Source organism: Parathielavia appendiculata, assembly GCF_033297405.1.
Source record: "Parathielavia appendiculata strain CBS 731.68 unplaced genomic scaffold N657scaffold_1, whole genome shotgun sequence".
Lineage (NCBI taxonomy): Eukaryota > Fungi > Ascomycota > Sordariomycetes > Sordariales > Chaetomiaceae > Parathielavia > Parathielavia appendiculata.
Window position 1 is genome coordinate 551989 of NW_026944220.1, and position 26261 is coordinate 578249.

General features: G+C 57.2%; 8 protein-coding genes across 8 annotated transcripts; 3 read left to right on the plus strand and 5 right to left on the minus strand.

The window, feature by feature from the left end:
- The first annotated feature begins 61 nt into the window (after positions 1–61).
- Positions 62–3167, plus strand: N657DRAFT_638641 (exocyst complex component Sec10). Its single transcript, XM_062791633.1, has 2 exons — positions 62–455; positions 532–3167. The coding sequence occupies exons 1-2, from the start codon at positions 257–259 to the stop codon at positions 2958–2960; spliced, it is 2628 nt and encodes an 875-aa protein (XP_062651987.1). The 5' UTR covers positions 62–256; the 3' UTR covers positions 2961–3167.
- On the minus strand, positions 3108–6648 carry N657DRAFT_638642 (RNB-domain-containing protein). The gene has a single exon (XM_062791634.1). The coding sequence runs from the start codon at positions 6558–6560 to the stop codon at positions 3357–3359; it is 3204 nt and encodes a 1067-aa protein (XP_062651988.1). The 5' UTR covers positions 6561–6648; the 3' UTR covers positions 3108–3356.
- A 1629-nt stretch (positions 6649–8277) lies between these two features.
- On the plus strand, positions 8278–9920 carry N657DRAFT_629366 (glycoside hydrolase family 17 protein; the record flags this gene model as incomplete). Its single annotated transcript, XM_062790881.1, has 2 exons — positions 8278–8458; positions 8521–9920. The coding sequence occupies 2 exons, from the start codon at positions 8278–8280 to the stop codon at positions 9918–9920; spliced, it is 1581 nt and encodes a 526-aa protein (XP_062651989.1).
- A 1651-nt stretch (positions 9921–11571) lies between these two features.
- N657DRAFT_542203 (WD40 repeat-like protein) lies at positions 11572–13315 on the minus strand (the record flags this gene model as incomplete). Its single annotated transcript, XM_062787831.1, has 3 exons — positions 11572–11680; positions 11774–12819; positions 12878–13315. Coding segments are annotated over 3 exons (1593 nt in total), but the record flags the coding sequence as incomplete, so codon positions are not given.
- Positions 13316–15861: 2546 nt separating this feature from the next.
- N657DRAFT_584970 (glycosyltransferase family 2 protein) lies at positions 15862–20376 on the minus strand. The gene is made up of 2 exons (XM_062789774.1): positions 16855–20376; positions 15862–16769 (listed from the first exon to the last, which is right to left on the minus strand). The coding sequence occupies exons 1-2, from the start codon at positions 20090–20092 to the stop codon at positions 16342–16344; spliced, it is 3666 nt and encodes a 1221-aa protein (XP_062651991.1). The 5' UTR covers positions 20093–20376; the 3' UTR covers positions 15862–16341.
- N657DRAFT_8506 (uncharacterized protein) lies at positions 20326–21661 on the minus strand. Its single transcript, XM_062797559.1, has one exon. The coding sequence runs from the start codon at positions 21297–21299 to the stop codon at positions 20559–20561; it is 741 nt and encodes a 246-aa protein (XP_062651992.1). The 5' UTR covers positions 21300–21661; the 3' UTR covers positions 20326–20558.
- A 512-nt stretch (positions 21662–22173) lies between these two features.
- On the plus strand, positions 22174–23013 carry N657DRAFT_638647 (alpha/beta-hydrolase; the record flags this gene model as incomplete). The annotated part of the gene is made up of 1 exon (XM_062791635.1): positions 22174–23013. A coding segment is annotated over exon 1 (710 nt), but the record flags the coding sequence as incomplete, so codon positions are not given.
- Positions 23014–24081: 1068 nt separating this feature from the next.
- N657DRAFT_8555 (uncharacterized protein) lies at positions 24082–25343 on the minus strand. Its single transcript, XM_062797561.1, has 3 exons — positions 24837–25343; positions 24642–24755; positions 24082–24584 (listed from the first exon to the last, which is right to left on the minus strand). Exons 1-3 carry the CDS (start codon positions 25125–25127, stop codon positions 24156–24158), a joined length of 834 nt encoding a protein of 277 aa, XP_062651994.1. The 5' UTR covers positions 25128–25343; the 3' UTR covers positions 24082–24155.
- Between the last annotated feature and the right edge of the window lie 918 nt (positions 25344–26261).

Below are 26261 nucleotides of genomic sequence, written 5' to 3' on the forward strand. Positions count from 1 at the left end.
ACATCCACCTCAAAGGCATGACGGAATATGGAGCGCTTAAACTCACAAGCAGGGCGGCTTCAGGCACATCTGTACTGGGCTGTAATGTTATTGTAGCTTACAATCCCCCAACACCCCGCCCAACCCTGCTCTCAGAGATTCGAGTCCCAGCACTTGATCTTGAGACGTAGCACTGAGATCCAGCATCAAGAGGCAGCTTCCCACAACGCCCCATGCGCCGTCGTCTTCAAACGTGCGAGAGGTGACGGTCGCCGCCATGGAACGCGGCGCGTCCATCGCATCGCGCTCTCTCTTCCCGCAAGGTCCCAGCTTCAGTCTCGACGACTTCTCCAACAAGGACTTCATTGTCGGCGACTTTGTCGACTCCCTTGCTGATGCTGCTGTCCCGGCGAGTCGCCGCTCCGGCCCCGCGCACCATACCTTCGACCCAAAATCGCTGATTAGGGGATTTGAGAGTGAGCTCTCCCTTCCCTGCCTCTGGTCCAGAACTGGGCTTGTGGTGGCCGCTCTCTTCTAACATTGTGTCTGCAGACGCCTTGTCGCAGTTGGCTGCGCTGTCGGAGGAGCTGCAGGTGAAAGAGTCGGAGCTTCTGTCACAAGTCCGCCGCGCCGAAATCCAACATGATCAGACCCTCGAGACCTTGGGGCGCAAGCTCGACCAGTCCATGGCGCAGTTCGAGGCCCTCGACCTGACTCTCAACAACTCGGGCACCGCCGCCAACGGTAACGCCCGCGCCGATGGGGGAGGAAACATTGCTGTCCAGATCGGCGAGAAGCTCGAGGAGCTCGACAGGAAACGGAGGAAAGCGCAGGACGCCAACTTCTTGATCCAATGCTGGATGGAGGTGACCGAGGCTGGGCAGCTGACGTCGCTCGAGGAGATACAGCGCCAGGGCGGCGCCGAGAACAAGGTGCGCTGCGCCGTGATTGCTCGCCAGCTGATGCGCATCAGTCAGCGCCTCGATCCGGCATCGTGGGGCCAGGCTCCCAACGGATCTCGAGGGAACGGCGTCACCAACGGTGTGACGGGGACAAACCGACGACACAATACAAGGGAGGTCCTCGAGAAGTTCTCGGAGCTGCTAGAACAAGATCTGCTGAAGCAGTTCAACAACAGCTACCGCCGCCAGAACTTCGACGACATGATGGAATGTGCGCGGGTGCTCTACGACTTCAACGGTGGCGCCAGCGTCATTGCCGCCTTTGTCAACCAACACCAGTTTTTCATTGACCGTGATCAGCTCATCACGGACGAGGTCACTACGGATGGCGAAACATGGGATCAGCTGGCGGATCCTGATTCTGAACCCCCCGGCGTTGAGCCGAGCCTACAGTCGCTCGTCGACGAGGTCAGGATCGTCATGCAGGAGGAGTCCTTCATCATTAAGCGAGCATTCCCCTACTACGAAACCGTTCTGATTAAGTTCATTCAACGCGTCTTCCAGCAGTCCATCCAGCAGAGGCTGGAAATGGTCCTGGACAAGGCAACCACCGTCTCGTCCCTGGCATTCTTGCGCTCATTACACGCTTCACGGGCCTACATCAGCGCCCTGGTTGAAGATCTCAAGACACACGGTCTGACGGAGCATCCAGAGCCGTGCTCGGCCCAAATTTCACAAACACTAGACCAGCAGTTGGAGGAGCTGTTCGTCCCTTACCTGGTCGGCAATTCCTATATTGACCGAGAGAGGCGGAGCTTGGAAGTGATGTACAATTCCCTACTCTTCAAATTTACGATCTACCACTCCAGGCGGAAAAGGGCCCCGACAGGCTTCATGGCGGCCATCGCCCAGCAGGGCACGCAGCTCATCGCATCGGCCAGAGACGCGTACATGGAGCGACTGGAGTCTTCGGATCTCACGCCCACCCAGAAAAAGATGATGCTCCGGGTCGCCGGTATCCAGGACAGCAGCAGCAACAAGAACGACATTGAGGTGTCGGAGCAGGACGGCAACCTCAGCGTCGCATATGCGAAGCGCATGATCGGCTGGCTCGCCGAGAGCGTGCGCCGCACCCTCGAAATGGGGTCTGCAAGCGAGACCCCCAAGGACGTCAACATGCTTCTCAACCTGCTCCTCACCACCATGGGCCAAGTTTACGTCGAAACAGCCCTCGACGCCGCCCTCGACCAGGCCACCTCGCAGGAAAACTCCAAGACCGAACCCGACTTCTCGTACCTCCCCAACCTCCGCTCGGTCGTCACCATCACCAACCTCATGTCCCGCTTCATCACCACCGTGCTCATCCGCCTCGCCGAGTCCAACACGACCGTCCGCCGCAGCATGGAAGCCCAATCCAAAATGGCCATCGAAGCCACCGAGCGCAAAGCCAACGCCGTCGTCAAGTCGACCCTGGACGTCGCCGCCAACTGGGTGACCAAGCTCCTAGCACAACAAAAAAAGCTCGATTTTCGCCCCAAGGACAGCGACCTCGAAGCCGGGCTCGTCGACTCGCTGCAGACGCCCACCTGTCAGGCCATCTGCACCTTCCTCCATACCAAAGTCGCAACGCTAGCCCGCCACGCGCTCGACGGCCACAACCTCGAGACCTTCAGCTCGGAGCTCGCCCTCGCGATCCACCGCCTGCTGTTTGAGCACTTCAAGAAGTTCCAGGTCAATGCCACAGGCGGCCTGATGGTGACCAAGGACATTGCAAAGTATGTGTCGACCCTGAGGGAGTGGCCGCTCGCCAAGGAGGTCGAGCAGAGCCTCGAGGTGCTGACCGAGGTCGGATACCTGTTCATCATTGGGCCCGAGGCGCTGCGGGAGCGGTCCAGGAATTTGGCTTCTGGGTCGTCATCGTCGGCGGTGGCGGTGGGGGCGGGTACCGGAGGAGGAGGAGGAGGAGGAGGAGGAGGCGGCGGTGGCAAGAGACTGGGCAAGGCCGACTTTAAGACATTTGTGCAGAAGCGCGAGGACGCCGGGAGTGTGGGTGTGCAGAGCGTTTTAGCCGGGCTGTAACGCTGGGGATAGGAACCTAGATATATACACATTTAGGGGCTCAAGGGCTAAATTTAGGGAGAAGGGCATGTAGTGGCCTTCTTTCGACCGCCGAGCCCTTGGTACTGCTTCTACTGTTGTCCAGGTTGATGGGCGTTTTGGTCCTCGTTTCAGGGTTCAATAATACCAGTAGCTCTGTTAATCGCACGCTTTCCTTCGCTCACCCGCGGCACTGGCCTTGTTTTTGTCTATCTTGAACCCGTTTGATATCCATGACTCCATCCACTAGAATTTTATCATACAGCACTGTATCTTGCACTCAACTTAGGTTTACATGGCTCTCCAATGCCAATTCCCAGGACCCTGTTGTTCGACTCGCCCCCAATACTTGGAGCAAAGTTGTGAGGCTTTCCCGGTCTACTCTTTCTCAACCTTTTCCAGAAGCCTCACATATATCTTGTTCATATGCACATTCACATTCGCCAACTCGACGTTGAACACATCACCAGGCTGCACCTCGGCAATCCTCACAACGCCGTTCAAGTCCTCGAGGTGGACCGTCGCCGGCTGCTCGAACCAGTCAATCCGCCCCTTGATGGCCCGCCGAGCAACGACATCCGAGGCGGTAAACCTAAAAGTCTTGGGCAGCTGCGACGGGGAGCCTTCGCCGAAGCGCCACGCCCGTACCAGCGCCTGGAGGATCCACTGGCTGTTGCCGTCGACATTGTCGATCAGCCGGCTGTGGCGCTCACGGATACGCAGGCGTGGAAGCACCGTGTCCTCGAGCTCCTTTTTGGAAAAGGGAAGGTAACTCTTTGGGCCCTTCTTTGCTGCTTGGCTCTTAACCGGGGGTGTAGGTGCTTGCTCTTCTGCGCTGGCGCCAGTGGACTTTCTGACCGCGAGAGAGCTGCCGCGGCGGTGCTCTTCCAGTAGGGCAGCCTCGATCTGCCAGTGTACAAGCAGATCCGGGTATCGGCGAAGAGGCGATGTCACTTTCGTGTATAGGTCCAGGCCCATGGCCAGATTGGGAGCCGGACCGGTCGAGACGTCGAACCCGCCGACAAGGGCGCGAAGGGTGTGCCAGTCCTCGGCCGACGGGTTCTTGCCAGCCGCGAGCTGTGGGTAGAAGACGTTGCGGGTGAATGCGAGCAGGGCGTCCCGGTCTTGGCCTGCAAGCAGCTGGACGCGGTAGGGGATGGGAATGTCTCGCTCGTAGCACCACTGTGCGCCGATTTGGCCGGCTAACTGCATCAGGCTGCTCACTAGCTGACTACCTTGGCCGCCATACGCGATCCGGATGTAGGGATCGCCGCGATAGAATGCTACACTGTCACCGACCACCCCAGGTGCAATCCCGTCTGTCGAGACCGTGGCTATTGGCCGAGGTAGGAAGGCTGGAATGGCTCCATTATCGAGCCGGACACGCTGGAGGGCATCTGCAAGTTTCGAGAGCGTCTTGAGCTCCCTGAATTGCGCCCTAGATAAACCCGAAGGCGTAGTCATTCTCCTGACGGGAGGACGATCTCTTGCTTGAGGGGTTCCTACTTCGAAGACATGCGTAGGTATGCCTGAAGGGTCATCATCGCCGACAACAGAGGAGACATCCTGCGGGGTGATGTACACGACATCACGAAGGACTCCGGGGGTCACCTTGCTCTCGAGGATACGCCCCGTCTCGGTGACTCGAGCACTGAAAGTGAGCGTGGGTTGGTTGGGCCCTAGGGAGAAGGCCTCCCTGACATGGTCGCCGTCGAGCATGCTCCGATAAAAACCAGCCAAGTATGTTGTCTGGGCTCGCAGGGCTGCTTGCTCGGCAAGGGCACTCCCCGGCGGGATGCGGGAGGCTGGATCCGCCACGTGGACGTGAATCCAGTGCTCTCCGTTGTCGAGGGATTCAAGCGAAATTCCATCATCAACGTCAAGGGTGTCGGCTGAATCTATGCAGTAGACAGTTGAGCGAGCAAAATCTTGACGGAGGTCGGCAAGCCGGTCTGGGCCGAGCTCAGAGGCGGAGGCGTTCGGTGGGGATACTGGCAGAATACTGGCGTGCCGGTTGACCTCCTGCTCCGGCAGGCGCAGAGCATGGCGGGCGCTGATGTCCCACGGCGGGATCCAGCCTATCTCCTGCAGGAAGGTCCAGCCAGTCGTGGGGTCGAGCAAAGAGTCGTCGTAGCGATGGAGAGCCCGCAAAATGGAGGCTCCAATCCAGTGGCAACGCGAACCAGAGCGGAATCCGCCCGATGCGGCCCAATGCTCCATGAACTGGATGATGGAGTGGCCCGTGTCGGACCAGGCGGGGATTGTGAACTGAGCATCGCCCTGTTTACACGGCCCTATCATACCGTGAGGCGACCACTGACGCTCCTTGCGGACTTGATCAATGAGGCTGCGGGCCTGCTCCAGGAAATCCTTAAACACAGCAACAGCTGACGTAAATTTGCGCCCAGCTTTGGAGTTGCCGCGAAGAGACTCGTAGTATTCACGGACCCACTCCTCGACTTGGGCGACGTTTTCCTGGACTTCGGCCGACCGGAGGGCAAAAACGTAGGATTCGTGGTGACGAGCTCCGCGGTCGAGAGCGTGGAAGGCGACGTCAGCCCCCTCAATGACAGAATAGACGGCATACAGGGCTTCGGGAGGGAAGGCTCCCTTGTTTCGCTTGAGGCTGGCAGGGAGAAGGGCGTCGGCGATTTCGCGCAAGCTGAGCATCCTCTCTTCGCGACCAAGCTGGTTGTGAGCGCGACTGAGCCTCTCGACGTAGGTCTGGTGGATAAGGCGCGAAGCAGACTGAAAGGTGTACATCTTGCGGATCAAGGAAGCGGCAAGGTCGCGCGAGGGACCAATGTTGAGGTCTTGGAGCTCGTTCAACACGGTGCTGGAGGGCGAGAGGGAGGGGATGGCATCGACGACAGCCTGCAGTTCGGCTGGGTCCTTGACAAACTTCTTGACGACGAAGCCAGAGCGGATGTTACGGCTCGTGAACCACTTGCCGGTATTCGTGTAAAAGTGGAGATGGCCGTTGAAGCTTCCGAGGCAGATGGCGAGGATCTTGAGCCCCCACGAGCCGGAGGTGACTTCGACCAGGTCTCCAGCTTCCAGCACTGCACCGCTCAGGCCCAGGTCGACCATGTCGACGCCGTCGCCGTCAAAATGGGGGCGTGCGGCATCCTCATCCTGGGTAGCAACATCCAGCTTGAAGCCAAACTCGCTCCGATTCCTTGTCAAGACGTTGGCGACGGCGTCATCGGCAGGGTCGTCCCTGGGAAAGGCTAGGGCGGGAGTTGGGTTCGCGGCCTCCCAGGCCCTCAGTCGCTCGCGAATGTTGGTCGACTCGGAAACGGAACGGAGGGTTTTCGGTTGGTTCGCCCAGTCGAAGTTCAGATCGGCGGCCGGAAATGGGGACTCAGTGGACGCGGATCGGAGATGTGGTCGGTCATGACGGGTGGCGAGGGTCCCGGACAGCAGCCGTGATCTGCGGGATGTTGCCGACGGCGATGTCGATAATGATGAAAACGCTGCAGTCGTTGGGCGAGGGGCGCGCTGTCGGATGAGTGCACGCTCTACCGGTCGGAGCGAGAGACAACCCCAGCAGACATAGATCTGGCTGCTGCGTCGCGTCATCTCGGGGCTGTGGAGGGGGGCAGAAGCCCGGGGGTGTGCTGCTAATCAGAGAAGAAAAGGGACCAGACACCGAGCATGTGAATCTCAACGTTAAAGGGGCCCTGAAATTCTGGATCGCGCGCTTTGCATTCGCATTTGCTGCCGCGCTGCCACGCAACGTCAGCTGAATGAATTACGTGATAAATTACCTTACGAACAGAGGCCGTAACCACTTAAGCGTTTCTAGCACAACTGTATGCTGCCAGTGTCAAAAAGTTCCTTGAAGCTGTAATTTTGTCCCCACGACGATCTCTGTTCAAACTCCTACGGAGTACGGAATACTTTGCACCTCTTTGCATCTGCTGGGTTTCCGGATTGTATCGAGGAAAAGGTGCCCACGAACTGTGTGGTCTCGATTTGATCTCTCCATGGCAGATGCGAGCAGATGCAACCATTCACGGACAGTTTGGATGATGATCAGCACGTTAGCGTTGTGAGTGCCAGACAATCCCCGGTTGAGATTGCCTGCATGGAGTTGCGGTCGACATCAAGGTCTTGGGCATTCTGCAAACCAAGGGTTCCAAGCCCAATGCAGGTACCGCGGACCCCTTGGCACCCATCCCACCGTCCAGTGTTCAGTTACGCGTAAGGCCTGTTATCCCAGAATCCATCTACGGAAACAGCAGCCAACTTGAACTGCACAGAGATGCCTTGCGTATGCGGGTATAACACAGCCAACAACATGTCGTTTGAGCCAAGAAACAGCAAGCAACCTTTCCTTTGGATAGCCTGGAAACAGCATGCGTTGTATGAGGCGGTTGGTGGTGGCGGCCCCAAGAAGCGCCAATTTAGCTAATGTCGCTTCGTTCATTTCCCACAATGCAGCAGGCCACTGACCGTGCTGCCTTTTTTTTGCCGTTTTTGACCACACCCGCTGCCGAAGTGTCACGGTAGGGTAGGTAGGTACTTGTCCACAAAACCCCCTTCTGGCAGGTTGTCAAACTCGTCAAGAGCCTTGAGGTTCTTGCCAGGGGCTGCAACCTCCTTTTCTCGATCATCATCGCCGCTACTCCGTAATCTGCGACCACTGTCGCACATCCATTTGGTGACGGCTTACCGCGCAAGGCAAGCATCGCTGGCGAGTAGGTATGTGAAAAAAAACAGCCTTCCGGATCATCAATTGGGTACGTAGATTTGATGAGACAGGGAAGAGAAAGGATTTCGGTTATGGGAAGTAACCGCTCTGGACATCCCCTTTAAAGCAATCCTAAAGAGTGCCCTGAACAGAGTGTTGTATCTGTATTCGTCAGGTACGGAGTGACGGCGATGTTCGGCCAAAGTACGGGTAGCCCTGCTCCTGTGGTAATGAAGCACTCCACACCTGAGCTCAGGGGTCCAGCACTCAGGAATCAGGCACACCGCCATCTGATTCGGCCGAGCCCCTGACACGGCGAAAGGTGCATCCACTGCATCGCCTGCGCCAAGCGGCAACCCCGGCGACTTCCTCGTACTAATTCCAGCCAACATCCCCCGTTTCCACCGGCTTTGTTTCTTTGCTTTCCCCTTTTCCCCAGACTGTCAATGTTGATATAGTCGGCTTCGAGAGCATTCGCGCTTTCGTCCTTCGTTCATTTTCCCCTTCCACACCACCGCTTCACTCCTTTAGCGGGCATTCGTTTCCCACGACACTACAAACCCATAAAATTCCCAACCTAATTTCTGGTCTACGGCATTCAAAATGAAGGCAGCGGTTTTGGCAGCCGCCGCGGCCATGGTCGCCGGTGGCGTCAGCGCGGGTCGGTCGCACGGCCACCGTCATGCTCATGCGCTCTTTGAGAAGAAGGGCCTCAACGGCACCGACGAGGTCTGCAAGCCGGGCTGCACCACCATCTACAGCACCATCACCGGTGAAATGACCAGTACGTGGCCAGACAAGAAGGGAAGGTCGAAGCATGCAGACAGGACTAACAGGATCATCCAGTCGTTCCCCCCGCCCCCAAGACCACGTCTACCTCGGTCGCCCCCGTGCCCACAACCACCGGCCCCATCACGGTGCCGACGCCGATTCCCCAGACCTGCCCGACTCCTGGCACCTACACCTTCCCTGCGACTACCGTCGTGGTGACCGAGACGACCACCGTCTGCGGCGCCACCACAACACAGGTCCCTAGCGGCACCCACACTCTGGGCGGTGTTACCACCGTTGTGACGACGGCCACTACGGTTGTCTGCCCCGTCGCCACCACCGAGACCCAGAACGGCGTCGTCACCAGCGTCATCAAGACGACCACCTTCGTCTGCCCCTCGGCCGGCACCTATACCATTGCCCCGATCACCACAACTGTCCCCAGCGTCACCACGGTTGTTGTCCCCGTCGTCACCACTTACTGCCCCGGCACCTACACTGCCCCCGCTGTTGTCACTACCGTCACCGAGACCAACGTCGTTGTCTACTGCCCCTTCACCTCGCAGGCGCCTGAGCCCACCCTTGCTCCGGCTCCTACCTCGCCCGCTCCCGCCCCGGCTGAGTCTTCGCCTGCTGAGTCCGCCCCTGCTGCCCCTGCCCCCAGCCTCGGCACCAGCGGCAAGAAGTGGGCCATGACCTACACCCCATTCACCCCTGAGGGTGGCTGCAAGGGCGCCGAGGAGGTCATGTCGGATGTCGCCGCCATTGCCGGCGCTGGCTTCACTACGCTGCGTGTCTACTCGACCGACTGCGACACCCTTCCCAACGTCGGCGCCGCTGCGCGCGCTCACGGTCTGCGCATGATTATTGGCATCTTCATTGGCAAGGTCGGCTGCGACAACGGCAACCCGGATGTTGCCGAGCAGATCGCCGCCCTCAAGGAGTGGAGCCAGTGGGATCTAGTCGACCTGTGCGTCGTCGGTAACGAGGCCATGTTCAACGGCTTCTGTAGCGTCTCGGAGCTCACCAGCCTCATCACGCGCGTCAAGTCTGAGCTCGCCTCGGTTGGCTACAACGGCCCCTTTACCACAACCGATGTCGTCTCGGCCTGGATCGGCAACGATGTTTCGTCCGTCTGCTCCGTCATCGACGTGGTTGCCACCAACGCCCACGCTTACTTCAACTCGGAGACTTCTCCCTCGGCCGCCGGCAAGTTCGTCGCTGGCCAGCTCTCGATTGTCGAGAACGTCTGCGGCAAGCCTGGTTACGTCATGGAGACTGGCTGGCCCAACGCCGGCAAATGCAACGGCGTCGCCTGCCCCGGTGAGGCCGAGCAGCGCACCGCCATCGAGTCGATCGAGAGCGAGCTCGGCAACAAGGTCGTCTTCTTCTCCTTCCGCGACGACCCCTGGAAGCAACCCGGCGACTGCGACTGCGAGCAGCACTGGGGCTGCGCCAAGGTCTGGGGCCTCTAAGCCCTTCAAGCGGGGACCGTGGTTCGTCTGAGAGAGCCTGGCCGCCGCAATCTTCTTGAATATATAAACCATGTTCAGCTGTCAGCTTATCCCATCTTGATCTAAGCGTGTACATATCTTCATTGGATTGTCGAGTCAACGATCACACCCTTACGACCAAGAGCAATGAGAAGAAGCGCTACAGTTGGCATACCGAGCCGCTAGGCAAGCCCCAGAATGGTGCCTGGCCCCGATCCCTTGGGTGAGGGAAAGTGTGAGATGATGTCTGCTCGGGCGCGCGGATTTCATGAACGTCGGCTATGATTGATTTAAGCGGGCAACTGCGCTTTCCCATTCATAATGTTGTAATTTATCTAAAACTTAGTGTCTATGTTGCCAGTTTCTCGGGAAAGAGGTCCCATTTGTCCAGCCTTTTCTGCCCTTTGTCAGATGATGACTAGTGCTTTTTGACCCCAAATCTACATCAATTCAACGTCAACCGCGAAACTTGAAGCGGATGCTCCGATCGAAGGTTCAGTTCCTTCTTCCTCGGTCCTCTCTCGTCTTTGCTAGGCATGGTACGGATAGAGAGAGGAAGAGGGGATTCCCTTTATCAGGGTTGAGGTGGTACTTGTACGACACCAGAGTCAGGATCCGTTCTAGAAGAATGCCTGCCTTGCCTGCGTTGCACAAACACAGCACCTACCCATCAGGATGACTCGAAGGTTAGGTAGGACACGGCAATACGATCTCGGTACTCCGTACCCGACATTCGGGTCGGAGGGGAACTGTTGAATGCTAATCATCCATGAACGACGCGACTAATTATAAAGAGACCACACAAGCCTCTGAACCCATCTGATTGGGACATGCGCAGTTACAGGCTCCATCAACGTAGCACGTATATATAAAACAACCCATCCAAGTTCCCAATCCCGATATGTATCATCACACGGTCATAACGTTGGAGCCGGCCTATGATTCTTCAAACCGGACAAATCTTGCTTGTCCTTGTGTTGGCCCTCCCACCATTCCCACTCAGTCCACCTTGACGATTTAATATGCGGCACTGCGGCCTCCTCAAACCAGAGGTCCTGTTGTCCGCTCTGGATTGCCGAACGTAGTATAGCCCACATGGGCACGTAAACGGAGGTGAGATCAGCCAAACAGCCGAATCTTGCCTGACGCATGTACATAGCCAGCGCGTCATCGCATTCGACCACTCTAGATGACTACCTCTAGAGTTGGGGGGAGAGGGCGGGTAGCGAATGCTGCGCCAACAAGTGCGCCAGCCCTAGACCAACCGTCCTGGCCGGACAATTTACGTCGCCGCCACGCCCTTCTTGACCTCGGTAAGGTTGCTGCTTTCATGAAGTGATCGACGCTATGGCCTTTGCGCGAAGGCATCATTTCCTCGGCGCAGGGGATTTGTTCGGCCACAGCGGTTCAACGAACTCACCAGGGCGTCCACCAAGATGACGGCTCCAGAAGAGATTTGGGCCCCCGTCCATTTTCAAGGAGCACCGTCAACTTCCAGACGCATGTAGTGTTTGTTAAACAGGTGTTCGGGGGGGGACTCTCGTCGAAACTGTTTGACGACCCTGAATGGGACCGGCGTTTTAGCGCCTTGAGGTTTCCTTTCTTCACTCTCAACCGACCGAACCGTCCCTGCTCAAAAGGGGTCCACTTCCACGTCGAGAGCAGCAGCCTTCCTGCGCCTGCGCGACGCGCTCTCTCTGAACCGCCTCCCCTCGGTGAAGACAGACCGTGGCCAGTCACGACTGGTGATTCCGCTGCGGAGCCCGGGGTGTCGTCGTCGAGCGCCGACGTAATCGAGTTCCTCCTCCTCCTCCCCCTCCTCGTCCCACACGGACTCCTCTTCCTCCAGACCCTGGCCGCACCTCTCCAGCTGCAAGATGCCGCCCCGCGTGCGGTCGCAGCACAGGACCATCAAGTCCTGGCCGGCGTTCTCGAACGAGATACCTCCCAGCTCGCCGAACACGTCGATGGTCTGCTTGGACCGAAAAGTCCGGGCGTCGATGACGTTGACAAAGTCGGCCTCTTCGGCCGCGACGAGGACCCGTCTCCCGCTGCCGACGGGCGAGAAGCGCAGGCTGCGCACGCCGGCCATCTCGCTGCGTATGGTACATAGCGACGCGGCGTTGCCCGCGCTGTCGGTGAGCCGGCGGGCGTCCCAAATCTTGACCGTCTTGTCCTGGAAGGCCGTGGCGATGGTCCAGCCGTCGTCGGCCCAGTCGCACGCAAAGCCGTAATCGCGGTGGCCCGACAGCCTGTGCGTGATGTCGGGCTCTCCGGAGCCGGAGAGTCGCGACTCGGCGGCCGTGATGACGACGTCGAGCGTGTCGCCCACCATGACGCGCAGCCGACCGTCGGGGGACGTGGCCGTGCAGTTGGGGGCGAAGTCGTGGGTTTCTTGCGACAGCCAGGTCTCGGTATTGACGTCCAGGACGCGCAGGACATTGTCGTTGGAGGCGAAGGCCGCCAGCGGCACGGAGGACGTCCGGGCCTGGTGGACGTCGATATGGTTCGTGATGCCGCTGATGCTGCTGGTGATGACACCCTCGTGGCAAGCCGCGTCTTCGGGTTCGCCCGAGTCCAGATGGCGAAGTATGTACTCACCGCCAAAACCGCCTGCAATCAGAACGCCGTGGCCGGTCGCCAGGGTGGATATTTGCGAGGCGGGCGCATCGCTAAGCCGCATGATAGCACGGCCATGGCCAGACAGTGGATTAAATTGCTGGACGGCGCCGATAGAAGGGTAGAAGACGCGCGAGCGCGAGGAGGTTGCGAACACGTGGCGGAGCTGGAAGTGTGCCAAGTGGATGTTCTGCCGGATGTCCATGCGGCGGAAGCGGAAGAAACTCTCGCTGCGTGGAAGGGCAACATCGGGGAGATTGGGCTACGATGTTGAATGAGTAACGGGGGCTTGCTGGGGTTCAAAGGTGCTTCACACTTACCGTCCACCTGTCGGACCCTGGCAAGTTGACATAGTTGCTGTAGGTCAATAACCGGCGCTCTCTAGCATCCCTCCTCGTGACGCCAATGTCTTCCCAGTCGACTCCCTGGAGATCGCACTCGTCTCCTTCCAGATCTTCATACTCGACCGATGCGGCCTGGGAAGTTTCGAGCGAGTTGATCTTGGCCGGCCACGGACAGATACCTCGAGCCATGCCCTGCAGAATTCGGCTCTGGCGCGCCCAGTGTCGAAGGAAGTCAGTCAAGCCAAGATTGGAGGGTCCGATGGTGGTGGGGTTTGGGTTCGAGACTGAGATTTGATAGATGTATGTCCCGATATCATCCAAGCCGAAGTCGGTTGCAGGAGGCGCGGCCACGCTGGCGTAGGCTGCGGCCTGAGTGTGGGCCGCCATGGATTCAGCCTGAACGCTGGCGGCGATATCTGCACCAGCGACGTCAACAGACGTTGAACTGTCCAAGAAGTTTCCTGGCCAAATCTCGCTGATTCCCATTTCAGCATCGGCGGTAAGATCAGCCATGGCCACGTCGTGGGCAAGCAGGTGGGAAACGATAGGGTTGTGGTAGATGGAGGATTCCGGGTTGGGCGGCCATATCTCGTTTTGGCTCGAAAGGTCGTTGTTCTCGACGCCGTGCATGGACTCTTCGCCCTCGTCGTCGTCGTCGTCTTTGTCCTCTTCCTCTTCCTCTTCGTCGTAGTCGTCGTCGTCGTCCAGGTCATCATCGCCACTGTCTTCGACCTCGTCCTCCTCCACGTCATCGACACTCTCATCAAAAGAGTAGGACATGTGATCCTCCTCTGCGGCGCCGCCAAGGGCATACATCATAAGCTCGCTCGCTTCCCCGGCGTCATCCGATCCCACAGCCGTGACCAGTCGGTGAGGCGAGCCATATGAAGGAGGGCCCAAAGGTAAACGCGCTCTGGTCGACATGGTGGCCAGCGGAAGCAATCTTTGATCTGCGCTGTGACAGGTGGGGACCAGGTAACTGCAACCTCGGCCGGGTAGAACTTAGGGAGGTGTCGGGCAGGGTTTTGGTCGTGCGAGAGGACAGCCGCTGCCTTCTCAGCTATAACCTCCTGCCCTTTGCGCCCCTCGTGATCGATTACTCTTCTTGACCAGGAGCGAGCCCTTTGGCGGGTCTAAGGGCGGGAACTAGAGATTAAGGTAGTAGAGGATCTAGCAACGAAGCCCGAGGTGATTCAGAGGTCGCCAAGTGGGAGACTGCCCGGGGGGCGAATTTGGCTCAAGTCAGTTTCCACGGGCCCATTGCGCTGGGTGAGCGGAGCCCGATGTCACTCGGTCGTTCAGTTGGCGCAATCGTGTTGTGAGTATAAACAGAATCGAAGATCCAGAGCTCGTCAGTGATAGGAATGCTGAGAGTCGAACCGTCAGCGTGTCGACAGCTATCACAGCACGGCTGGTGCTCAAGTGCGTTCGGGTGGAGATGATCCACGTCAGGTATACACGCCAAGGGACAAGTACCTTTGGGGAGCGAGTTCCGAGCGGGAAACACGCTCCAGCCATGTGGTGATGAGAAGTCTGACGAATCAGGACAGCAGTGGTGGGGCTACTGAACCTTGTGAAGACGGCGGGAAGGGGCGCAGTTGGCTGTGGGCTGCTGCACCGTACCGAAAACGAAAGGTAAGGCGGGACACAGGGATGCGCATTTCTCAGCCTTCCATTTAACTAGATGGAAACTCCTGCATCCCTTCCCGACCGTCTTCGGCCGGGGTGTAACTCCTCATTGATGATGTACTCCGTACATACTGTGAATCCTCTTCTCGAAGTTCCAAGGCCGGGTGAAACGAAGCAGCAGTCCCAGGTCAACCAACTAAATAAGGCATTGTATCGTGCGAATCCATACGTGTTCGTTGCTCCTTGACACCTCGCAGATGGGCCGCCTCCGTCAACAAGTCTGGTCGGGTGTGAGAAACATGCTCCATGCGGGTTGCCGGATTCGGCTGCCTCAGCAAGGGTGTCTTAAGTGGTGAGAGTTCGTGCGAATGATGAGCCCCCCTCCCCCCCCCCCTCTTACTTCGTCGTCCGCATACCGTCCTTCCATGCAGGTTTAAGCGCCGTCGTAACCAGGCCGGAACATCTGGTCTTTCGTGCGGATATCTTGGCTGGACACACAAACTTCCAACTCGATCAATGCCCAGTTAGTCGGCGTGTGGTCTGTCCTGCATGATGATCTGGAGCGGTAGTGGTTGCTACGGCACCACTACACGTGTAATACGGATAACTAAGCAAATGTGATTCATCACATTATCTCCAAGTGAAACCCCAGCAATATGTCTGGAGACTTGCACGCAAAGCTCCCCACCACGTTGGCTGAGCGGTACCGACGGTAGGCGTGAGTGCTTGGGAGGCTTGCCCCTTCGCGCTCACCGGCTGCTGCAGGCCACCGATCAGGAAATTGATTCCCTCTTATCTAAGGGACGGTGGCGCTCGGTCAAGGCTCCGTGGCGTTTTCAGGCTTTTGGTCAGTTTTCTTCTGTTTGTGAAGAGAGACAACGACAGAAATTGGCGGAGTTCGTCATACTACAAATAAATACAGTCCTCTGTATGTCTTGCGTGCATGACGAGGGCGCACCCTTTACGCCTCGCACCTACACTACCTTACCGAATGAGGGAGAATATGGTAGCATCGCGACGGCTGACTTGCAGCTCCTCCACAATTACTACAAGTGCTGGTTCCCATCTTCGTCAAGCTGTGGCGTCTGTGGGTGTGGAAGGGCTGACCTACGGCAAGTATGCAAGAGAGTGAGCGCATCCAAGAGATCGATTGCCCCCAATGCGCTGCCGAGGGCCGTCGGCATTGCGGAACAGAGTAGATACTTCATTTGTCGTAGCGCCGGGGCTCCCAAGGAATGAAGGTGATACATAGGCAAGTAACTTAATCCAGAGGACCACCCCTTTTCAGCCAGTGAAAGGTCTGAACTCACGCACTGGGACCCGAGTTTGTCCGCCCTAGGCGTATGCGCGCCTGAGCACGTCCAAAGGATGGTGAATGTATTAAGAGGTCTAAGCAGTAAGAGGCTCCATGCAACTATATACTTCAGTGCAAAGTTCTCGTCATAATCCGAACCGCCGAGAACAGCCAAACGTTCGCCATCCAGATGCTCCTGCATCCCTTCTAGGCCCCGACATCACGACCAAGGAGAATACAGGCGGGGGAGCAGGACGAAGAGGAAAAAGACAGGCAAAGGGTTGCAAGCGACCAACACAACACACAAAAAACAAAAATGAAACGGAACCGCCCGAGAAGAAAGACCACTCCTTCGCCGCCGTCAAGAGGCCAAAGCAAGAGAGCGCAGAAATAGACGTGCTGCCCGCTGCAAAACAGGAAAAAGGCTGCCACGCTAGCCATAGAACCCTCTATGTACTGAATATATCACTCGAGGAAAAAAAATTGAAAATTTTCCAAAACCAAGAGACCTCAGTGCTCATGCGTCCGAGTAGTAGCCGTCGTACGGGCCGTGGCCGTGTGGCTGGCTTCCGCCGCCGACAACATTCTCCGTGGAGCCCCAATAGTTATTGTTCCGGACCCTGCGGTCGCGCTCAAACTCGGCCCACCGCTTCATGGTGATCTTGCTGCTGTCGAACTCGCCCTCGTGCTCGTGGCCCGAACCCTTGGTCTTTTCGCCCGCCGTCTTTCTGGTGTCGCCCCACGAGAAATCGTCAAATTTCCAGAAGGCGTAGGTCGGAAGGATAAAATTCCAGACGGGCAGCGAGAGCAGATAGATCAACATCCACACGACGTATGACCAACTATGCGCCGTCACGACAATCAGGACAGCCGGTAGGCCGAGAATCAGAGCGAGCAGGACGAGTGGGATAATCTGCGGGGGCGAATGAATGATCGAGATGATGACTAAAATCGATAAAAAGTTAGAGATGCAATCTTTGGTGGTCTCGACCCGTCAGGTCAAATCAAGGGAGGCGGCTGCCGAACTTACCGACATAAAATGTAAAAGCAATGGCCGCAGGCAAAACAAGCGTGCCGATAAGCTCAACGAAGACGACAAACTGCATGCTGAAGCAGAAGGTGCCGCATAAATCCTTGACAAGGACAAGCTCCATCAGGTTGTGGATGGTCGAGTTGATCCACCGACGACGCTGGGACAGGAGCACCATGAACGTGTCCGGAACCGTTGTTTTGCACACAGCCTGAGGCACAAAGACTTGCTTGCGCTTGGGGAAGGTCCGCAGCATCAGGGTCGACAGATACCGATCCTCGCCGAGCAGCAACAGGTTCTTCTTGTGCAGCGTATCGACCACGTTCTCCGAGTAGTGCTCAACCACGTCCGGGTTGGCCAAGATGGGGACCCAATAATTCTGAGCACCCTTGGGTGCCTTGATGCGGTACATGCAGAAGCATCCCGGCAGACAGGTGACGCCGCCAAAAACCGACTCGAACGACTTGGCGAGGTGGTGCGAAATAAAGTACTCGAAGACCTGAATGGCCGACACCCAGCTGGCTCGCTTGTTGGCGATCTTTGTCTCGCCGCAGAGGCCCATGATCTCTGGGTCTTTGACCATGGCGGAAATCATGTGCGTCAGACTGTCGGGGAAAACCTTGGTATCGGCGTCCACCATGAGCACCACCTCGTAGAAGTCGGGCGAGATGCCCGTAACCTTCCACAGCCCGTTGAACATTTCGTACTCGAGCTCCGTCATGCGCTCGTCAAACATGACCTTCTGGAGGAAGGACATCAGGATGATCTGACTGTCGCGCTTGCCCCTGTTTCCAGGCTTCGCCTTGGTTGCCTCATCCGGGGTGCCACATTTGACCACCACCATCATGGGGACGCGCTGCTGCTTCTCGACAGGAATCGCCGACTTGACCCCGTAGTCGTAGAAGCCCGAGTAGATCTTGGCCATGTTGTGCCGCTTCGACCCGCTCGCGACTGCTACATACGAGAATGGCTCCACCTCCTTGGGCGGCACGCTCTGGTCCTTCAACATGCCCAGGACAATATCCGGGGTCGACATTGCTTCTCCCTTGCCCTTGATGATGCCGTCGCAGATGACAAGGATGACCTTGTGACTGTTGGGGTAGTCGGTCATGGCGATCGAGTCCAGGGTCGTCCGAATTCCCAGTTCACCTTCCGAGTAGGCAGTCACCAGACAGATCGCATGGGCCAGGGGAAAGCCGAACGGCATCCAGTCTGAGGGTGGCTGGGGAACCACAGCTTCGTGGATGAAGCCCGCAGGTCCCGGCCCGTCCGTGGGGCTGTTGCCGGTCGCGTACGGATCAGACTTGAGAAAACTAGTTCGACTGTCGTTACCTTGGCGATACATGGCGTTGGGGTTGAGCAGCTGGCCGGCAGTGTTCTGGCTTGTCATGGTGGTTGGCACCCCAGACTTTCGGTTAGCGCGATCGACGCCGTAGACGGCCGAGAACCGGGACGTTGTGGGTAAAAAGGTGCTGCTTCGTTTGCTGTGGCGGTCGGAGCCGTTGACGCTGCTTCCAATGTCGCCCGGCATGCGCGGTGGGGCCCGGTAAATGTCCTCGGTCCAGTCTTCAATCTGCTTTTGGCGCTTCCGCGGATCCGAAGTCTGCGAGGTCTTGGCCGCGGCATAGGTCTTGCTTATGAACCATTGGAATACAAGGGCGAGCACAAATCTCGCAAGCACGACGGAAAGAATCAAGACAAGTGAGAGATAGAGGACAACCTGAGAGGCGATACACCCAACCGTGTCCGTGTCGACCGTCCCGACCTTGATGATTTCCTCGAAGCACTCGGCGTTCTGCTTGTCGCCCGACGACTGGAACGCCCGCGTGATGTCGCGGCCGCGGATGGCCTGGTTTGCGGGCGAGTTGCGGTCCCTCAGCTCCTTGAAGCGGGCGGGATACGTGACCTGCGTGTCGTTGAACCAGTTAAGGAGGTCAAGGTCGAGGACGTTACCGGAATAGACGACCAGGTTGCGGGAGTTGTTCCTGATGTCATCCCACGTGAAGTACACATCAGCAGCGCCGTTGAGTCCCAGATAGAACGTGTCTCGGGCAGTGGTGCTGGTGTGGCAAGCATAGCCGAGGTAGTACGGGATTGTCAAGTTCGGCTTCGAAGACCCATCCTGGTTGAAGGTTGTGCAGGGGAAGTACCATGCCAAATTGCCGCTGGCGTCGGTTGGCACGTCGGAGCCCGGAGCGGCCTTGATAAGGCCCTTGCATTTACCGTTGACATTTTGGAACAGGAAACTTCCGTCCTTTCCGCCATTCTTCTCTGGGAGGTCGTAGAGCACGTTGGGGTAGGTGTTGTCTTGGCGCCGGGGAATGCCCTCTGCAGGGGGATGATGGGAGTTGACGAGATTGTAGGCTGATCCGTGGAAGATCATGTAACCCCCCGTGACTTCGTTCACACGCAGGCGTAAAGGAGGCGTGCCGCAGACCGTTTGCGTAAAACCGAATGTGAGAAAGCCGACAACGGCCATGATGAACAGGATGATGCTGATCAGGCCCATCTTTTCCCTCCATGCTCTCTGCTGGGCCTTAGAAGGCAGCCCGAAGCACCTGAGTACGAAGCCGGGACACCAGAACGTGACTACCGCACAGTAGATGTTCCAGAGGCTGGGTGGCCGCAACTGCTCAGCCTGCCGGCGCTGACGTTTCGATTCTTTGGTGATTTTGCCGTGCTTCACCCCGCTCGATTCCCTCCGCCTCGTCCGAGCAGGCTTCTCCGCCTCTGCACCGCGATGCCTCGTTGAACGCCGCCTCCTTGGCGGCGTGGTGTCCGAGAGAACCTCATCGTTCCGGGAGCCGGAACCCGACAAGTCGGTGGTTGCTTCTTCCAAATCCTCCACGATGGGGTCATTGCCCGTCGAGGACGGCAACACGTTCATGTTCGCGGCATGTTTCCGGTAGTGGTAGTTTGGGTGGTCCTTGCCTATCCTGTTCCGCTCCGGCCGGACGAGACTCCTCTTGCGCTGGAATGGCGACTCGGGCGGTTGTGCCTGGGGCGAGGTGGGCGACAGGGGAGTTCTCTCTATATCCGGATTATTAGGAGACGCAGTAGTCTCGGCGAAGGAGGATGCTGATGGCCCACGCTGATGGAGTGACTGCCCGCCGCCGACCGGGGCATACCCGCCGGCCTCAACATCTGCGGGACGCGGGTGTCGTCGCGATCGAGATTGTCGATAGCCATGCTGCTCCTCGTACAAGGGCGTCGCGCCCGGTCGTTGGGGAAGTGACATGATCCTGGAGAGCGGCCGAGCGTCAGCAATGCCACTCACGGTTCAAACGTTTGCGACATGACGCGGTCGCGCAAGGACGTCTTCAACCAATGCGGGGATTCCGTTGCTGGGGCCCTTGAAGACCTGAACGTGGCAGGAAATGGACAATCTGGTGCGGTATCGCGGAGTGGAAAGGGGATGACAGACACGATCACCACATATGGAAAAATCGGGAGCAGGGCGGCTAGCGGCAAGCAGAGCCGCTATTGAAGTGTGACAAGAGAAGAGAAAACCTACAGTGTGTGTGTACGAGCGGCTGGACGGTTTCGCGAGAATACCGGCTCAGTTCGGACGGATTTTCGAGTGTCGCGGATTTTCGAGTGTCGCTATTGGCAACCCTGCTGGGCTGCTTGCTGACGGGATGTTGTTGCTGTGGCTCGGCGGGGAATGTCCCCAGTTCCTCAGGAGACGGACCAGGGCGGGCCACTCAGCAGCGGGCGCTGCTGGCTGCTATAAAGAAAAAACTGGGCTGCGTTGCGCTCCTGGACAGGCAACCTGGAAGCCAAGAACCTTGAAGGAAGCCACGCTGAAGCGTCCGGTGTCGTCCAGACGACCCTTTTCCACACCTGCATCGGCGGTGCAAGCGGCACAGTTGTTCCTGCCTAGGGCCAATACGCGCTATAACAAGAAGAGTGGCTTGAAAAAGATTGGATTTGTTGAGGAAGTTGAAGCCGGCGAACTGAACCTGAGGCGGTTTCGAGAACAGCGGCAATTCAAGGGCACCAGATCCGATACCCCTTGCCTTCCCGCTTCCCGCCGCCGAGCGGCAGAGCAGTCCGAAGGAGATACTTAGGTAAAGAATGACGAGCGGCAGAGCGAACGAGGGACAGAAGACGGACAGCGGTTCCAACGCCCGGCAAAGAATAGCTGAGCCGACGTGAGGTAGGCTGGAAGAAATGGAATTCGCATCGGTGTTCTGGCGTCGCTTGTTCTCCCGTATTCCGGTCCCCAGCTCAGGGGCAAAGATGTTCGAATTATTCGGGGTTAGGGTCAACATGTAAACAAAACACTGGCCGACAAATTCTGATGTGCGCAGGATACGGGACACCACGGTAACTTTTGAACGCACGTTTGGCCCCCAACGGCGACTCGAGGATGTCTCCGGATACGGGGTGACGACAATGATGGGTACGAGATTTTGTTTACAAACCGTCTCGCCTTTTCTCATCACGGTTCACGAAAATGAGAGCTTGATTTGCCATCACTTCTGAGTTTGCATCAAGCATCCTGTCGTGTTCGTCGAGTATGGCCTCATCCCGGAAACGTTCTGTGAGCCGCCGTTTGAAAACGCCAGTGATGCGCCAAGACTTGGTGATTGTCACATTCGATTTTGATCGACGGTCTTCCTCCAGATGTCAAGTCGAGCCATGCAACGCTACAGCACACGTGGGTACCCAGAGAACGAGGAAACTTCGACATTTGCCCAGCCGCCAGTGACATCAGCCAAGTCCTACAAGACAACCTGCTCACGCCCTTAATAACATTGGCAGTAACGTTAAGGTATAAGTACTCCGTACGGATGAGGCGGATTAAAGTGTAAGGTATCGTCGAGTGTCCGCTCCTCGCGAATGAAATACGGAGAGCTTATTCTGTCGACGTGAAATACCAGTAAATTTGAACTGCCAGTGGGAATGGACCCCATACTACATACAGTAAACACGTTCCACGAGAGCGTCGGAACCTCTGTATTTCTTTACTTCTCTTAGTCTTCCTCTTCATCGCATTCCTTGACCGATAACGTTAAACCTTTCAAAGCCAGAATCAGATGCAGGGCGATCCAGCCTCCCAGACGTATCTCAGACCTGCGGTCTCAGCACATAAGGTATCTCCTATAACAGGTAGAGACGAGGACCACGGCAAGTTATTGTGATACTGTACTTCTCTTCCATCGCGCCCGCCAAAAGTAATGTTCAATCGACCTCCGAGGTTAAAGCCGCCCTGGGTATTGAACAACAAGTTTTCTGGTATTGTACGGATTATCATGCACCACGGATCTTGGCGCCGAGCCGGTGAGACGAACACCCGAACTCCAAACGGGACGGCATCCATCGTTATATTGTGTCCTATTATCCGCTCTCTTCATTTACCTACCGCCCCGGTAGACAGCTAGATCGAATCTAGGTAGGACATTGAGCACTTCCAATCTTCACCGCTTTGATCCCTCCCTTCAGCATGGCCGACGCCGCCCTCTCGGCAATAGGGCTTGACCCAACAGCAGTCCCATCTGCAACCCTTCAACATTCATCGCCAACAACACAACCAGCTCCTCCTCCCCTGGAGACATCCCAACTCCCAACCCCTTTCCACATCTCCCTCAACTCCACCCAACCCACGACCCTGGTCCTTCTCCACGGCATCCTCTCCTCCCACCTCGAATTTACCCACGTCATCCCGCTCCTGTCAGCCCACCACCTCCTCCTCGTCGACCTCCCGGGCCACTCCAACTCGTTCTCCCCTTCCACTCCCCGCAAGCCGGAGAGCTATTCCATCGCGTCCATGGCCGACGCCGTCGCCGCCGTCATCCGGGCGCATGCAAATGGTGGCAAGGCGCACGTCGTGGGCGTGTCGATGGGGGGATTCGTGGGGCTGGAGCTGGCGCGGCGGTACCCCGAACTGTGCGCGAGCGCTTGGGTCACGGGGGCGGCGCCGTTTGAAGGGTTTACGGCTTGGTTGGCAGCGCGGCCGGCGTGGATTGAGAGGTTCATGTGGGCTATGGAGGTTTTGCCTGACGGTGTGTATAATTGGTTGGCGGCGTGGCAGGGAATGAGGCCGCACGGGGAACTCAGGTTGGAGATGAGGAGGAATAGGAGGTCGGAGGTGATTCATGGGGTTTATGGGAGTATTCTTGCGGGGGTTAGGTGGGATGAAGTTAAGGGAATTGAGGGGGTTCGGGTTTTGACTGTGGCGGGTGGGAAGCAGGATGACGTTGAGGGAACAAGAAGGATGGGAAGGATTTGGAGGGAGCTGGGGCGGGAGGGGTGTAAGGCGGCCGTGGTGAGGGGGGCCGTACATGCTTGGGACTTACAGATGCCGGAGCTGTTTGCAGAGGGGGTGATGGCTTGGGTTGAGGACAGGGACTTGCCAGGGGAGTTTGAGGTCTTAGAATAGGGGGGTTTCTGTGGGTGTGTGTACGGGGCGGAGGAAACCTTTTCTCTTCCATCTCTACTCTCGAGCACCCACCTTCCCGACGGTGCTTTATATGAAAATTTCTGCACCCACACTAACGCCACCTCCTCCCATTGACCTAACACTGAGTTAGCTCAGCAGCATTGGGAGGAGCTGTGGTTGGAAATTCAGCAACCGAAATCACGAGGTTCGACTCCCGGTGAGAGAAGCAAAAACCTCAAGGTTTTCCATAGCCGACCACTCTATTCGATCGGCGCGGGAATAGAGCTGGTTGGTGAGCTTTTTACACTTTCTGTGTGACGGAAACCAAGGTTATGGGGGAAGGCCGCTATACACTTGTGATGCGGAACGACATGCTGTCACGCCCCACTTGATGAACCAGCATTCCCCTCAAGAAAGTTGCTGTTATGGTTCCTATGGCAGACACGGGATACTGTACTCTATGCGTGACATACCATGTCCCCTTCACCGAGCTCCCCTCACCGAGCCCCCCCAATCGAAAGCCGATAAGTGTGGAGGGTACGGCCATGAACAGTCATGTATAATCAAGGCCTATCAACGCCCGTCGGGATGGGCGGTGTTCCCGAGTTCCACCACCGAATATGCTATGGCGTTGGAGACAGGGTATGTGAATGGCCACCTCGGTGGGCTGATATGTCCGTGTGGGTACACTCCGATCTGCGTACAGAGCACACGTACGACAACCAACTGTCTTAACGTTTCTTCACCCGACCACATCAACCATTGCTAAAAGAGACTTCGAGTCATCAGAGCAAAAAAAGTGAGTGATTTGTTTTGGGCTTGCTCTAACAGATGACCGGCCGAAACGTGAGGCGCAAGCTAGGGCACAGCCCGCAAACTTCGAGCCATTCCGTTGGAACAACATACTCCGGGACGCTTATATAACCGTGATACGGTGCTCATAATGGTATGATGGTGAGTTGAGGTTTGAGGCATGTGACAACCGGCTGGTATGCGAAGAAGCAACTTCGAAACCATCTCGGCTTCTAGACAAGTACTGGCGGCTGCTCGTCCCCGGGCGCCACTCCGACGGCAGCGAGCCTGCATGCAACGTCCGGTCGGTGCTCGGCGAAGTACCTACCGTCGGTTTGGCGCCGAAGAAACGGGTTGGAGCGATCCCCGTGTTGCGAAACAGCTTTCCATTGTCCGGTTGCACGCACCGACACGGGTCGGGCGGCACCACAGACGATGCATGCAGTTCCCGGGACAGAAAAGAGTTGGCGGGAGCTGCAAAAATCCCCGAATTCAGCCCTACTGCCTCGGCGGTTACCGCAGCATGCCTGCATCTGACACCCGCAAACGTGGACTGCTCACGAGTTCAGCCGGCTGTTTGGGTCCCGAAGAGACACAGAGACGCTTTTACCTTAAGTCGGAATGAAGCCATTGGATTCACAAGGTCGTTCGTTACAAGCGGCCCAGTGCCTTCCGTCGACTTGTATATTACAAACGCCAAAATTGACCCATATGTTAGTATTGGCTACCAGTGAAATCATTAGCGTTGGTGCCCGGTAGTTTGATTCCATGCTGCTTGTGGCGCAGACACTAATACTGTGCGAACCTCACTCCGCCAAACATGTCGTCCACACCGCGCCATAACACGACGGGCCTGGGAGGCTGAGCTGTTCTCGTTGGGCCATTGGGCGACTTCAGCAAGCAATGCGAAAGAACTGTCCAGAGGGACAGCAAGGTGCTGGAGTAGGAACAGGATGGTCTGCTCTTTTTGAGGTTGGCGAGAAATCGCGCAAGGAAAGTCAAGGCGCACTTGTCGTAGCGGCGTTTCCCGAATTTGCCGAAACCGAAACGTGAGGCTGGGCCTTGAATTGCATGACCAGTCGCATCCAACTTCCATCGCGCCTCCGTATGACTTCTGAAAACGGCACCAAGGTTGAAATCCGACAACGAACACGAGGCACGGTAGTGACGTCCCAGACAACGAAGGTATGTTCCCGCGAAAACGTTGCGATTGATACTTTGTCTTACTCGCGCCGCTTCCGTGTCGCGCCGTCACCAACTGTCCGAGCAGCCCAAGCGGGGGACTGGTTGGTCGATTTCCGGTTTCGCCGCTGAGCGCAGCCTTCTTCCGGATTGCGCGATGGAACCATAATGAGGCTGAACGGGCCTGGACGAAGAGATCGGTCGCCAAGTTGCTAGCTGAAAGGCGAGCTATGTTACCACCGTAAGAGGTTGATTTCGCATGCGCAAGACGCACAGCTTTCCATGTGCGGATCCAGGCGGAATGCTTGTGCCCAAGAATCAGAGAATTGCACACCTCAGGAAGAACGATGGAAGAGGGGTATCAAGCAGCCAGGCAGCGAGAGAAAAACTTCCCAGCTCACCTTTTCGGTGTACAGGTAAAGCCCGATGTTGGAAAGGTACCTTATCCCCGTTTTAGATACCGTCTTTTCTGCAGGGATTTACAGCAAAGCCACTACACGCTAGGACGCTTGACGGGGTTGCGATTCGCTCCGTTTCCCCCGTCTTGCTGCAGCAGAGCCCACCTTTCAGCCCACCCCCAGAGAGGTCCACGGGTGCCGTCTTCCAGTGCCTCATGCAGACTTGCAGTGGTTGCCGTCTCCTCTTCGCCTCGTCTCGGACTGTGGCTTAACTCCCTCCTCATCACCTCGACCACCAATCCCTACGCTCGCTGAACCTTTTCTGTTGTTGTTGTCCAGTTTTGTCAACGTCCCCTCGCTGTCACATCGCTGCTGCCGCTCGTTAGTTAGTGCCAGCCAGTGCCTGCTGACTGCCGCGTGCCGTGCACCCGTCTGCAGCTTCCCTGCGATCCGGCCAGTTTCCAGGTTCGGCGGAGACGTCGTTGGAGATCCATCATTCCAGCTCTGGCCACTGCGGAAAGTGCAAGGGTTCAAGGAACCACCCCAGCAGCGACCAAGGAGCCGGATTTCCACAAATCTCACACATGGGCGCGAGAGTTGCAGACATCCCCGCAAACCTAAGCCCGAACCAAACTCTCAGCAAGCGTTGT

Coding starts and splice junctions, on each gene's coding strand:
- N657DRAFT_638642 (XM_062791634.1), bottom strand. CDS start 6,560: ATGACGCGACGCAGCAGCCAGATCTATGTCTGCTGGGGTTGTCTCTCG.
- N657DRAFT_8506 (XM_062797559.1), bottom strand. CDS start 21,299: ATGAGAAAAGGCGAGACGGTTTGTAAACAAAATCTCGTACCCATCATT.
- N657DRAFT_638641 (XM_062791633.1), top strand. CDS start 257: ATGGAACGCGGCGCGTCCATCGCATCGCGCTCTCTCTTCCCGCAAGGT. Junction 456..531: donor GCTGATTAGGGGATTTGAGA/GTGAGCTCTCCC, acceptor TTGTGTCTGCAG/ACGCCTTGTCGCAGTTGGCT.
- N657DRAFT_8555 (XM_062797561.1), bottom strand. CDS start 25,127: ATGGAAGTTGGATGCGACTGGTCATGCAATTCAAGGCCCAGCCTCACG. Junction 24,756..24,836: donor GACATGTTTGGCGGAGTGAG/GTTCGCACAGTA, acceptor TTTCACTGGTAG/CCAATACTAACATATGGGTC. Junction 24,585..24,641: donor TGGCTTCATTCCGACTTAAG/GTAAAAGCGTCT, acceptor ACTCGTGAGCAG/TCCACGTTTGCGGGTGTCAG.
- N657DRAFT_584970 (XM_062789774.1), bottom strand. CDS start 20,092: ATGTCACTTCCCCAACGACCGGGCGCGACGCCCTTGTACGAGGAGCAG. Junction 16,770..16,854: donor TGCTTTTACATTTTATGTCG/GTAAGTTCGGCA, acceptor TATCGATTTTAG/TCATCATCTCGATCATTCAT.